This window comes from Saccostrea cucullata, unplaced genomic scaffold (assembly GCF_032062105.1).
Source record: "Saccostrea cucullata isolate Sc308-1 unplaced genomic scaffold, CSIRO_AGI_Scuc_v1 ctg9338, whole genome shotgun sequence".
NCBI lineage: Eukaryota > Metazoa > Mollusca > Bivalvia > Ostreida > Ostreidae > Saccostrea > Saccostrea cuccullata.
In genome coordinates, this window is record NW_026925171.1 from 10580 (window position 1) to 25581 (window position 15002).

Consider the following 15002-nt stretch of genomic DNA (forward strand, 5'->3'; position numbering starts at 1 on the left):
AGCTCGGTTCAATCGGTTCGTATTTATCCGAATCATCCAAAACTCATAATTTTGTGAGTGAAATTGCAGACACTGCAGTTAAACTTGTTTTCAGCATATTTTAAACCCCATATTTAACTTGTCGAAAGATGTTATCACTTTTCTAGTCTTTATAAAAATTACTGAGATTATAAAAGCAAGTGATAAAGCCTTTAAAACCAATAGCATTTTACAGTTATTCAGGATATTTCATGTGCGTATTTATCAGGTTGGGAACATATGTATCGTGGTATGTATCAATTGTATCATGAATTGAATACAGTGATACGAATCGTATTGTGGGAAACGTATATCGATGCATCCCTAGTTCCAAGAGAAATTTACGAATCCATGAGAAAAAAATACAAACACCCAGTGCATAGCAACATGGTGGTTTAAACATTACACATAGCAACAACTTGTCCACTTAAAAAAGAAAACCACTCAAGTATTTTCGAATTTGTCAGAAACATTTGAGAAGTTAGGAATCTTGATCCAGATGTGGTTTTTTTTTTTCTTGTTATGCATTGAACTAAGAATAGGCAGTGCAAGTAAAATCTGTGTACAGGTTTTTGAGAGTAAATATCTGTGCTTGCCCATAAAGTGACATTGTAAAACATAATAGTCATATACTTGTAATTTTTTAGTTTTTATTATAATTAAAATGAAAAGCAAAATTGTGCAAATTTGATTAAAGTAATATTAAGTTACCTGGGGTGGGTAAATAAAGCTGAAGTACATAATATTCTACCTACGTATCACAATGTACTGATTGTACTGAACCTGGTAATTAGATATAGGAAGTTTCTATGGACCTGCCCCAATACATTGTTACACAGATAAACAGGTTGGGCACTGTTCATTTTTTGGAGGAGTATTACTATAAAAGGGAACTATTACTCTTTTCAGTAATAAAAACATTACTCAATTCGGGAATTTTTGTCACTTTTTTTAAATAATGCCCCTAATCCATTTAACAAATAAAAAGTGCATAAAAAATACGATGTCATTTCATGTGTTAAATCTTTATCAAACAAACCTCGCTGACCGCTAACACTTCCCCGAAAAAGAAACTGTGCCCAACCTGATATAAACCAAACTTGTAAAATGCTACTTGTATAGAAATAAATCTAACGAAATATATTGAACTACTTTTTAAAAACGATATCAACATAGTTAGGGAAAAACAATAAGACATATTAAAACACAATATAAATAAATTTATTAGGCCTACAAATTCGGAAAATGTGCAACGTAACGTTATAGATTCACTTTGATGTCGCCACATTAACTTCGTGACGAATGGAATCATACCATTCACGAAAACAAGTAAATTTCAATCTTATAAATCGCTATAACTCATACCCACCGTTCCTGAAACAAAAATAATAAACCCAAGGAAAGCGTAACTATTAGTAAGACAAATATATCCTCAGAGTCAGTCAGTAAACTGAAGTCTTCCTTCAAAATGGACGCTCGACAATGCGCATGCGTAATTGTCTGAATGACGGAAGCGTGTACACAAACATGACCATTCCGGGATTGTTTAATTAATTCAATCAACTTTATGTTTAAAAGGACTTTTGACTCGTGGACACATTAAAAATATATACATATATAAATCAATACACAAACAATTCGAAAATACCAATCAGAAATTTAGAGCATTTTTTTTTCAAAGAATTTCATAATGTATTAACACTATATATATAATCAATAGAGCCCCACCCTTACACCAGAACCCCTGACCCAGGGGCCGTGAAATTTACCATTTTTGAAGAGGCACTCTTGATCATCATAACTATGTACTTGGTTCGTTTGTATAATACCCAGGAGCAGGGGAGAAGATTTTCAAAGTATTAATGCACTTTTACTATATGATCTATATAGCCCCACCCTAACACAACCCCTTACCCTGGAGCCGTGAAATTCACAATTTTGAAAGAGCCACTCTTGGTCATCATAACAATGTACTTGGTTTGTTTGTTTTACACCCAGGAGCAGATGAGAAGATTTTCAAAGAAATAATGGACTTTTACTATATGATCTAAATAGACCCACCCTAGCACTAGAACCCCTGACCCTGGGGCCATGAATTTCACAATTTTGGTAGAGGACTCAATGCTGATTACAATCATGTCAACAGTTTGACTGCTTGATGTCCAGGAGTAAAGAAGAAGATTTTTAAAGATTGCAATAATTTTAGTGGTTTTGGCCCCACCCCTCAAGCCCCAGGGGGGCAGGGACCATCAAATTCACAATTTTTGTTCCCCTTCACCCATAGATGCTGTATACCAAATTTGGTTGAAATTGGTTCAGTAGTTCTAGAGTAGAAGTTAAAAATGTTCAAAAGTTTACGAACGACGTACGACACACGACGACAAACGAAAACGGATAGCAATAGGTCACCTGAGTTTACTCAGGTGACCTAAAAATGCATTATTTCTTTGAAAAACTTCTTCTCTGCTCCTGGGCATTAGATAAACTAAATAAGTACATAGTTATGTTGAATAAGGATGCCTCTTCCAAAATTGTAAATTTCATGGCCCCAGGGTCAGGGGTTCTTAGGTGCTAGGGCGGGGCTATATAGGTTATTTAGTGAAAATGCATTATTTCTTTGAAAATGTTCTTCTTTGCACATGGGTATTTAATAAACAAACCAAAGACATAATTATGCTAGGGCTTTAATACTTCACTTGTGTATTCACTTTGACAAGACCTTTCTTTGAGTATAAAAATATTTGACATTGACAATAGAGTTTAGCCCACTTCTCAAAAACTTTACCTTGACCATAGCTTTTGAACCATTAATACTACTAGTAAGGTTTTCATATTTCAAAGGTGTATTCCTTGTAACAACACCTCTCATTGGTATTTGACCCTTTTACCTTAGACTTTGACCAAATTTTAAAAACGTTAACCTGGACCATAACTTTTGAACCGTCATTACTATAGGGCTTTCATATTGAACAGGTATTATACCTTGTGAGAAGGCCTTCCATTGGGTACATGTGCGAACAATTTTTGACAGGAGTTGCATTTGAGAAATGTTAACCCATGTCATAATTATAGGCTGTCAAACGGAAGCATCAATGTTTCTCAAACATCTTGTGTGTGCTGATGGTTATTATGTTCCCCAAACGAAGTTGGGGAACATATTGTTTTTACTCTGTTTCTTATTATGTTCCCCAAACGAAGTTGGGGAACATATTGTTTTTACTCTGTTTCTTATTATTATTATTATTATTATTTTTCTTCTTCCTGGGAAAATCTTTTCCGCGAATGATCTTGTAAACTACACATCTGACTAAGGTGAAACCTTTTTAGGGTCAGTAGGCATGTTATGTAGATTTGCGGAACGAAGGTCATTTTGCGCGCACGTGCTTGCAAGAGCGTGCACGTGCAACGCGTGAAATGACCAATATAATGAATATTGCCGTAGCTTTTTAAATTTTAGATAAAATGTTTTGAAACTTATAATATAAGGATATATTAGTAGCATAGAAAAGATGACATGGTCAAAATTGCAAGATCTCACGCGCATGCACGTGCGCTTCGCTCTGATTGGCTGAAACTAAAGTCTCGATATCTTTCTTGTTTTTTGATAAAATCATTTGAAATTTTGAATATAGTCATACATTAGGGAGATCTAAAGCCTGGTATAAAAGAATTGTCATGAAAGAATGTGCATGCACGTGTGCTTGCAAGAGCGCGCACGTGCAACACTAGAAATGTCCAATATAATTGATATAAACGTAACTATTTAATTTTTTTTATGAAATGTTTTGAAAGTTACAATATAAGGATATATCAGAAGCATAGACTAGATGACATGGTCAAAATAGTAAGATCTCACGCGCATGCACGTGCGCTTCGCTCTGATTGGCTGAAACTAAAGTCTCAGTATCTTTCTTGTTTTTCGACAAAATCCTTTGAAATTTTGAACATGGTTATACATTATAAAGATCTACAGCATGGTATATAAGAATGTCATGAAAAGCATGCGCATGCACGTGTGCTGCAATCTGATTGGCTGATATTTTAATTGTCTATAACTTTCTTAGTTTTCAACGAAACGGGATAAAATTTAGACTTTGAATAGGTATCATGGATTTCTACATAATGGTACTATCAAAATTGAATGCACGAACATTCTTTCATGCAAGTGCGCGCGCGAAATACGCAAAAGGGCCAATATTTTTAAAAAACATTAAAATGTATATTGTAAAGATTTTTTTATTTATTCTCACGATATATAGATATGCTAATTGTTTAGACAACATGCCATGATCATCTTGCATGTACATGCACGTGCGTGCGCGTACAATGCGTTAAATGACATATAGTTGATATCATTATACCTTTTATAATTCTTTGATGAAATCCTTCGATACTGATCATATTTTGTAAAATGTCTTACAGGAATTAGGCACAAAAAGGGTTTTGGGGAGCGTTTGGGGAACATCTGTAACGGTCCCCGTTACAATTAGCACTAGTTATTATTATTTTTCTTCTTGGGAAAATTTTGTCCGCGAATGATCTTGTAAAGGACACATCCGATTAAAGGGAAACCTTTTTAGGATAAATAGGCATGTTATGTAGATTTGCGGAACAAGGGCCATTTTGCGCGCACGTGCTTGCAAGAGCGCGCACGTGCAACACGTGAAATGACCAATATACTTGAAATTGCCGTAACTTTTACATTTTTTGATGTAATGCTTTGATATTTAGAATATATAGACATATTATAAATGTAGATGAGATGACATTGTCAACATGCCATTTTGCGCGCACGTGCTTGCAAGAGCGAGCACGTGCAACACGTGAAATGACCAATATAATGGATATAGCCGTAACTTTTCTATTTTTTGATGAAATCTTTTGAAATTTATAATGTAAGGATATATTAGTAGTGTAGACAAGATGACAAGATCAAAAAAGCAAGATCTCACGCGCATGCACGTGCGCTTCGCTCTGATTTGCTGAAACTAAAGTCTCAATATCTTTCTTGTTTTTTGACGAAATCATTTGAAATTTTGAACATAGCCATGCATTAGGATGTCCTACAACATGATATATAGAAATTATCATGAAAACACGTGCATGCACGTGCGCTGCAATCTGATTGGCTGAAACTTTAAATAGCTATTACTCCCTTGATTTTCAACCAAACAGGTTGGGATTTGGAACATAGATATATAAAATGAACTTCTACAAGAAAGTATGGTCACCATGCACATGCATACACGTGCGTGTACCTGAGCTGCAATCTGATTGGCTGAAACTTTAAACAGTTATAAATCCCTTGGTTTTCAACCAAACAAGATGGGATTTGGAACATAAATATATATATAATGGACTTCTACAAGAAGGTATGGTCACCATGCTCATGTATGCACGTGCGTGCACGCGAAATGGGTAAAATCAAAAATACACTTGAATGGGCGAATTTTTTTTAATACTCTTGGATAAAATATTTTAATATTTAGTATATTAAAATATATAGATTGTGTAGACAAGATGATATGGTCATTACGTACATGCATTCACATGCGCACACATGCAATGCTAAAATCTGAATGAGAATTGTACATTTCTGGGTAAACGTTGTTAAAGTCTCAAATCCATAGAGTTTGTGTTATTTAATGAAGCTAACAGGGAATATGGCACCGAAAGGGAGTTGGGGAGCGTTTGGGGAACATCTGTAACGGTCCCCGTTACAATTAGCACTAGTTTTAAATTAAAATACAAGAAAGATATGACCGTTATCCAGGACAAATAATCTTAAAAATGAATCGACAATCAACATTTAAAAAAATCATTCGTCCAAAAGTTAGGACTCGCATTCATCAGAATTCATCAGAAAGAGACTTCATTAAAACATTTACATTTGTAACCATCTGTTTAAAATGATATAAAGAAAAAAATCCCTACGCGTCGTGTTCGTGACAATTTCACTTATTTTGAATGGCAACTTTTACGCACGTAAAGCATTTGACTTTCTTAATTGATCCCAAAAATATAAATTCCTGTTGTAGCTAGGTATAAAATAATGCATATTGATATTAATGTAATAATTCAATCTTTGGCCTATTTGATTTTCAAAACCTTGTAAGAAACGGCCTCATATCTCAAAGAATTGAAATTTAACGAATTATACATTATTTACCTGCCTGCGTCATAGTGCGCTTATTTGGGAACTTTACACAACATACTTTTTATGGATTGTGTTTTGACAATTCAAATTAAATGGAAGAAGCCACTGCAATGGAGATATAAAAATTAGAAACCACATTTCTTTAAGTTTTAATTTTTCTAATGGATTATTCTATATCCAAACGCGTTATATATTAAAAAGAAAAACTGGATAAAGGAAATATTATTCTTCGCTGTCAAACTCGTCAGAATATGTACACTTAACACAGAATGTCCTTAAAGCTAAAAATAAGATATTTTCAAATTAAAAAAAAAACATTTTTCTGATTAAATATAAATATGTACTTCCTTTATTTCTTTCTATACAGAAACCCCACTGATAATTCCTTGGAGATCATCACGTTGTTAGGTACATTGATATTTAGGGTTTATCGTGAGGGACTTTTAGTGACCTAATGTTATCTCAAGTAAACCAAAGGATCTACATTGATCCACTACTATACTCCGAGTATTATGGAGATGCTTTGTTTTATCCCATTCCAAACAAGATTAAGTTCCGTTTTGTCGCGAATTTAAGTGTCTGCACTTTAGTTGTGGCATCGATTGGGACACCCCTTTATTTATTTCTAATGTGTGATTTGAGAATCTTAAATGACTTGGGAAGGATTGAAAAACCTAACATGATGAAATTTGATTCTGGAACATTATCTTTATTATGTTTTTTCCTATTTCCTTTTTTTTCATTTGTGCAAATAATGAAATATTAATATTTGGATCTTAATTTCAGGTCAGACTTAGCACTAATTATTAAAAAAAAAATTATTTGTGCGCTTAAGTGGGTGGCTGGGTGGGTGCTCAAAATGCCTGTGAAATTCTGGTACACTATGCCTCAGCATTACGAAAGAGAATTATTAAAATTAATAGGCTGAGAAAATCTGCGCCATTCTGTACCCCAAAACTGCACATTATTATTTGAAATATTATATTCATGAATTATATCAAGTGTGTGTTTTCTGTGTTATTTTTTTTATTTTTTTTTTTTTGCATTTTTTTTTTTCCTTTTTTTTTCTTTTCTGTTTTGTTTTGTGGGCTTATGTATGGGTGTTTTTTGTTTTTTGTTTTGAATGTTTGTTTGATTTTATAGAATAGACAGACTGGAATTATAAATTTATGTACGGGTAACCCTACCAGCACATGAATTTTGTCTTATAAAAGCTGCAACATGGCCTTTGCTTTGCTACTGTGTCAATGTTAACATTCACCGCATAGATAAAGTATTATTCCTCAACGATTGGTGTTTATACTTTTTGTTGCAACATTTTGATAGGTGAATAAAGAAATAATTTTTAATAAAGAATAATTTAACCAAAACGAATGCAAGTTAGATGAAAGCAAATAATCCTTTTCATTATTCCTATATCCATAAATATTTATTTTTAGAGTTAAGAAAAGGAAGAAATTGTTCATATGAATTGATTGAAAAATTCCACATACCAATAGAATATAGATATAATAAGATGTGTTGTCAATTTATGAAGTCTCTTATGCTTATCATAAAGTCTACTTTTGTTTGCGATTCTCAATCAATATTCCCCACGTCGGGCAAAGCAAATAATTTTTATTTCAGTGTGGCAATGAAGTGTCACTGAACTTATATAGAATAAAGAAAACAAAGCAGTATGGTAAGTTACATTTATTTAACAAGTGAATTTGGAGAAAAACAATTTTACAAAAATGAAATTGGGCAAAAAAAAAATAAATTTCCTGAAAATTATAGTTAGCAGAAAAAGATTCATAAATTTATTTTTAAAATCAGAGAAATTTGAAGAAAAAACTCAGCCATTGCAGTATTTCATTTATCAATCAAAGTATCTTTAAAATAAAAGAGAAAATGTTGTGGAAATGCATTTTTTATAAATAATTTATAATATTTTTTTTCAAAAGAAAATTAGTTATATTTAAAAAAATAAAGGTAAGATGTAGCGGTAAAAATTTGAATAAATGTAGCGGTAATGAGTTGAAATTTTTGGCGATGTAGCGGTAATGTTGACCTGCCGAATATCCAGATTACTTTTCATATAATTTCAAATTGAATTCAGTGAAAATAAATGATTTTCAAAATAATTCTATTAAAACCGTAAAGCACAGGGAAAAAAAAGATGAAATTAATCATGACGTCATAATGGATCTAGCACCAAAATGTTAATCTAAAGTCAATTACTAGATCTCGACCTTATTGGCATAAGGGCATATAAAATCTGTTCGATGAAAAAATATATATATCCTAGGAATTGATAATCATAACTGGAATGCCATGGCCCACTTGAAAAACTTTCTATATGATCTTGTGACTTTTGAGGTTATCAATGATAAGAATAAAATGGAATTTCACTTGTAATGCAGATATGAACAAACTTCTTTTTGCTCTCTTCAAGTATCATTATAAACCTCTAGATATGTAAGGTTGAGAGGTGCAGTTTATTTCAAAATTGACATTATGTTATTTACTTAACAAATGTATTTACCAGGAGCGTCAAGTTTCTTGATAAAAAATCATTTGAGAAAACAATGCGTGTAATGTTATAACGTTTTCTTAAAGTTGAATTTCTCATAATTTCAAGGTCAAAATCCAATCTTTAAAAATGATGTTCTTAAGGATATATAATTCTCAAAGGTCATCCGTACTGTGGGCAGGTATTTATATTTGATTTATCCTATGATTTTGAAATAATCCCGTTATATTAGTTTGTTTAAACACCGCATCTCAATGTAAATTCTTTTTTCAAACCATCGACAAACTGTTCTAGGATTTAGAAAAGCCATGGCAATGAAGCTAATAAAGCTGGCATTAAACAAATCTTTATAAAAAATATTACAACAGATCCGCATCTTCAATAAAACTGAACTAGTTTTCTGATATATTTAGCAAATTTTCGAGCAACAATAGGCCTTTATCTATCCCATATTTTGGGAAAATTATTTCCATCCTAAATTTACCTAACCCCGTAAAGAAGCTATGAAACGCGATAAGAAAAATAAACGGTGAAATATCAATACCTTAAAACTTGAAAATCAGACTATTACAGATAAGAAATACAAATGTAATGAAAACGCGCTTTCACAATTTTCAGCGAAAAATCTCCGATACATAACAAGAATACAAATCTTATTACAGAAAAAATAAACATTAGCTTTCGTTTTTGAATGACTCTATACTGAACCATTAATTCCAATAAATTAAATGCAAGTCTCCAGATAAATTTAAGGACAGGACCAGATCCAATATCGAAAATAAAAAAATCGTCCGATATACATCAAACTTTCAAATTAACTTATAAGATCATATCATATAAAATTCACATTGGGTGATCAGAAAAGCTTTTAGCTCAGAGGAGCTAAATTCCAAACCTTAAATTTTTCTGACTGTCATTTTGTGAAAAATATTTTTTAAAAAACATCGAAATACAATTCTTTCATTCAATGTTCACTCAAGATGTTTAGTTCTGCTTAAAATAAATATTTGAATCGAAGCAAAGGAAATCGATGAATATGTAGTTTAGTTTTTACTGGTAGGTATTTTAGGAGCTGTAAAAGGTGCTTAGTCAGAGATTTGAAATTAATATCTTCTCAAATTTAATGAATAATATTATGCCCTATATGTTGCTATAGCATTTTATACGTAAATAAAATTAAAAACAATTTCAGGGGGCGTTTGATTATCACATCCTTGAACTTTCACAGTTTTTAAAGACTTTATCCTTTATACCTTAGAAAAGTAGCAATTTCTTCTGTAATAACGAAAAATATTTGAATCAAAATCCAGTGTTAGAAAAAAGCATAACAATAGCAATATCATTTATTGATTGTAAATTGTTTAACGTCCCTCTCGTGAATTTTTCACTCATATGGAGACCCACCACTTATAGGTGGAGAGCTACAAATTTTGTCCTACATGTATACTCGACACTCAGGGACATTGAGCAAGGAGGGATCTTTATCCTGCCAGCAACTACTGCGACAAGGGATCTCGGTTTTTACGGTTTTATCCGAAAGACCGGTCTCCATGTCCCACAGTGGGATTTGAACCTGCGATGTTAGGATCAACTCCTTACTTCGCAACTCTACAGCAGGCGTTCTGACCACTGCGCCACGCCGGCGATCAAGGCAAGTATGTATCTCAGTCTACTTGTAATATCCTTTTCCAAATAAAACGCTTCCTTATAAAATCACTGTGACAAAACTTGATCCTCTAAAATACATCTAAGGAAAAAGTTTGTGTATCATAAAATAAAAATATACACCGTATATATTAAAATTATCTAATCAATTTTGAACAAAGGGTACAGACTTCTTGGGGAAAAAATCGAAGTTTATAACAAGAAGTAATGAAGAAAAAGAAAACCATCTTTGCTAATTACTCAAATAGTAACATGCAAAGTTTTCAATTACTCTATCTTGGTCGAATAGAACGTTTAGAATACTTATATCACACTTATTTTATTTGCAAATTATGTTCACACGTTGTAGGTTACAATTCATTGTATTTATAAAATACACCAAATGGTGCATCATTGGTAAGCAGTATTAGAGTGTTCCTAACATTTCCCCTTTTCATAAATATTTATATATTAAATCCTTCTGATATCCAATTTTAAAATTAATTTGTACGGCGGGCGGAGAAAATAAAATTAAATGCCTATAATTTCTGTTTACTTTCTCTAGTGGTGCACCGTGTCATTGCTTTTGATCATCTTTGGCTCTTCAGCATCCACAGCCTCAACTTCCCAAGGGAAAGGTGAAAAAAGACATTTGATCAGTAATGTGTAAATTGTTTTAACATAAAACAACTAAAATGTCATGAAAATTAAAAGGATAAAGAGGTTAATGTAAGAAAACATATTCGCACACTTTCTAGCTGATTCTAATTTCATTCATCCCAATGTAATTTTCTGTGCTTAGAACAGATTTTTGATTTAACACTTTGCAATTTAATTAACTTTTGTAAATTGCATAATTGTCAAAGAAACTGTTATATTTTAAAAGTTATTGCATTTTGCAGATTGTACTCTGAAACCTACAGATCTTGTATTTGTCTTGGATGAGAGTGGGAGTGTGGGGGAACCAAATTTTATTCTTCAAAATGAATTCGTTGCAAAATTTGTCGAAGATTTTAACATTGGCAAAAATGCAACCCAAGTTGCAGTAGTAACTTTTTCGACTTTAGTAAAAGTCGAATTTTTCCTGGACACTTATCACGATAAGTCACAATTAATTGAGGGTATTAAGCATATTAACTACTCACATCCCGGTTTAACAATGACTCAAAGAGCTCTAGCAACGGTAAGAACTAAAATTTTGTTCCCATCGAAAGGAGGAAGACCCGACGCTCTGCCTTTCGTAATTGTTCTGACTGATGGAAAATCCATGAATCAAGCTCAGACAGAATTGGAAGCAAAAAAACTTCATAACATGAATGTCACAGTTTACGCCATTGGTATCTCCGATCAGGTGAATGAAGTCGAATTGCGGGGAATTGCATCTAAAAAGGATTACGTCATTATGGTGAAAGATTTCAGTATTTTGAATTCTGTACGCGGTAAAGCGCTAGCCGGTGCTTGCGAAGGTAATTCTTTATACGTATCTCTTTAGATTCAATAACATTTTAAGGGCGCTATATTTTGAATCAAAAAATTTGTTTTACAGCAATTTTGAAAAAAGTAAAGGGAGACAATGCCACTCTATCAACAAAGCCAGCGCTTACCACTATGAAAACCACAGCTACTACAACTACCAAAACGACTCCTACCACCACACCACCGACCACCACAACTCCGACCACTACCACCACAACTCCGACCACTACCACAACAACTCCAACCACTACCACAACTCCAACCACTACCACAACAACTCCAACCACTACAACAACTCCAACCACTACCACAACTCCTACCACTACCACAACTCCAACCACTACTACTACAAAACCTACCACTACCACAACTCCAACCACTACCACAACACCTACCACTACCACAACTCCTACTACCACAACTACCACTACAACTTCTACCACTACCACAACACCCACCACTACAACAACACCGACCACCACAACTCTTACGACTACCACTATAACACCCACTACTACAACTCCTACGACCACCACCACAACACCCACCACTACAACTCCTAAGACAACCACCACAACTGCCACCATTACAACTCCTTCCACTACAACTCTTACTACCACCACCATACCGGCCACAACAACGCCTACCAGTACAACCTCGATATCTACTACTACTCCTAGCACTACCTTACTTACCCCTACAACTTCATCCAGCTCCATTATTACCACCACAACTCCTACTACCACCGACATCCCTACCATTCGAACATCATCCACAACCACTCCTCCTACTACGACAGTCAAAACCCCTTCTACCACAACCCAAAAAATGAACACTTCTCCTAAACCCCCCAGAGCTACGGCCTCTAGCACCAAACATAGCACCACAACCATGACAAAAACTACTTCCATCACCACTGCTATGAGGGTTAGTCATGTCACGCGTCTAGGTAGTTCAAACCATATTTTCAGAACTACCACAGCAATGCCTATTCCAGGTTTGTGCGTTTAGTTACATAATTAAATTAAACTAGTATTCTACAGTAGGCTTGAACTTCTAAATTAACAAGGATTGCCAATACTATGTTCAAAGGAATTTATTTATAAATTATTTGTAAAATTACATATGCCTTTACCTAAGTATGGAAAAATAACGTATCTTTAATCAGGCTGTCAAACAAACTTTTTCAGCAAATAAGTTACACTGTGACTTCCAAAATTCAGCATGTGGCTTTTTACTTCACCAACCCTATTCCAACACCACATGGATTATGTGCAGTGGGTCAACCGCAACATGCAAAATTCACCCGATAAATGACAACACCTTCAGAAACTCAACTGGACAGTTTCTCTATATAAATGGATCTATGATAAATAAGGACAAATCGGGATACATCTTCAGTCCACTGATAAGTGACCAATCAAACAAAGGAGCCTGTCTTCAATTTCATTATCAAATGTTTGGAACTGATACAAAAACCCTAAATGTGTACATAACAAACGGGTCTATATCTCTACGAGACGCTACCCTAATTTGGTCGAAAACACTAACCGCAACAACACGCAGCTGGTATTCTGCAGAAGTACTACTGAACATAGGTCCCAAAGGCAGGGTAAATGATAAATATAACCATATTTTTTTCAAAATATGCTATAATTCGTAAACTCCATTTAACTTAAGTCATATATATAGATACATGTTTGAATTTATACCAGATTGATACAAGATTTCCTTGGTTGAAGAACTTGTAAATGAAAATAAGTTACGAATTGACTGTAGTTCGCAGGGTATAGTATTTAATTCGAAGCTATTCTATTTAAGGTGATTTTTGAAGGATTAAAGCCAAAGCTTAGCGAAAGCGGATTTGCGATCGACGATATATCGGCAACACTAGGAGTCTGTTTACGTAAGTCAGAAATTCTGCTTTAAAGATACTGGTTAGCTTTGCTTGAATATAAAAAATGTTTTAATATTGATAAACTGTCCTTAAAAACGAAAAAAATACTAACACAACAATTCTATCTCAAGAAAAATTTGCATCACTACAAGCAAGCCTTTTTTCAGTTTTGCAATGAATAAGGCTGGTGTGACCCGTTGACATGGGATGCTTACTCCACCATGGTACCTGATTCCACTTCTGTGTAGAGGTCTATGTATGCCCTGCTCTAGATTTGCTTTTCAGTATTTTCCCTTTTTATTAAACAAGCATTTCAACATCTTTGAGGCGCCTAGTAATATTATTTTATCTGATTTATTACACAAAACTTTAGTTCATTTAAATATTTATACAGGACTAACTGATGCGTAAGTGCAAATGTCTGCCCGTCTATTTGTTACGCTTTGAGGTCCCTTCTCATATCAAAGCATGGATAACGCCACTTTAATCATATGGGGGGCGAGTGGTATCATTTAGAGAGCTTAGTGCTCAAAGTACCTCTGGTTTTATATAGTTACTACATCTATATTTAGTATATTTACATAACGTGCTATTTATATTTTCCATTAGGTCATACATCGTCATCTCCTGATTTATCGGTATCAAAATCCACACCTGTATCATCTCAAACTTCCAATCCTTCGACCAGCAGGTTTTCTAAAACAAAATTTGTAATTCCTGGTTGGTTCCAACTTATCGAAATCGGGCTCATCGGTGTATCAGCTATCATTGGCGTTGGGGTTCTTGGATGCTGTTGCTTGAAATTCTTTGGTGGCAAACGCAGGCAGGACGACGATGATGAAGATGAAGAAGATGAAGAGGAAATACTGCCCTCATGGAAACAGAGCCACAGACTTCCAGCATCAAAACCAGGAGGATGGACAAATGGACTTAAGTTTTAATGACATGTACAAGAGAATTATCTTAATTTTCCCAAAATGTTGTCTTTGATCAAATTAAAAAAAAATAAATATGATTATAAATTCTCCATAATATCAAACATCATTACACGTGTTTTTGTGTTTAATAAACTGAAGACCTGAAGCATGATTGCTGAGATCATTGCAGCTGCAGAGTACATTAAAATTATCTAATTGTGTTAGTCTTTAAAAGATATATAGGTAAGTGACTTAATGGAATAATCTTAATATACTCCACCTCTAATAGCATCAGATTCAATGACACCTTTTATGAAAGTATGTAAGGGTTGTAAAATCGGCAAATATAGATTCAAATCCCCTTAGTTATAGCGAATTATT

General features: G+C 33.8%; 1 protein-coding gene across 1 annotated transcript; it reads left to right on the top strand.

The window, feature by feature from the left end:
* The first annotated feature begins 10559 nt into the window (after window positions 1-10559).
* Window positions 10560-14645, top strand: LOC134268223 (mucin-2-like). Its single transcript, XM_062750412.1, has 6 exons — window positions 10560-10599; window positions 11234-11797; window positions 11878-12725; window positions 13006-13419; window positions 13629-13713; window positions 14314-14645. The coding sequence occupies exons 1-6, from the start codon at window positions 10560-10562 to the stop codon at window positions 14643-14645; spliced, it is 2283 nt and encodes a 760-aa protein (XP_062606396.1).
* The last annotated feature ends 357 nt before the right edge of the window (window positions 14646-15002 follow it).

Excerpts from the sequence above, each read along its gene's own strand:
- LOC134268223 (XM_062750412.1), top strand. The coding sequence starts at position 10,560 with ATGAAGAAAAAGAAAACCATCTTTGCTAATTACTCAAATA. Across the intron at positions 11,798-11,877 it reads GCTAGCCGGTGCTTGCGAAG|CAATTTTGAAAAAAGTAAAG; the intron begins GTAATTCTTTAT and ends TTTGTTTTACAG. Across the intron at positions 12,726-13,005 it reads AAACTACTTCCATCACCACT|TTACACTGTGACTTCCAAAA; the intron begins GCTATGAGGGTT and ends TCAGCAAATAAG.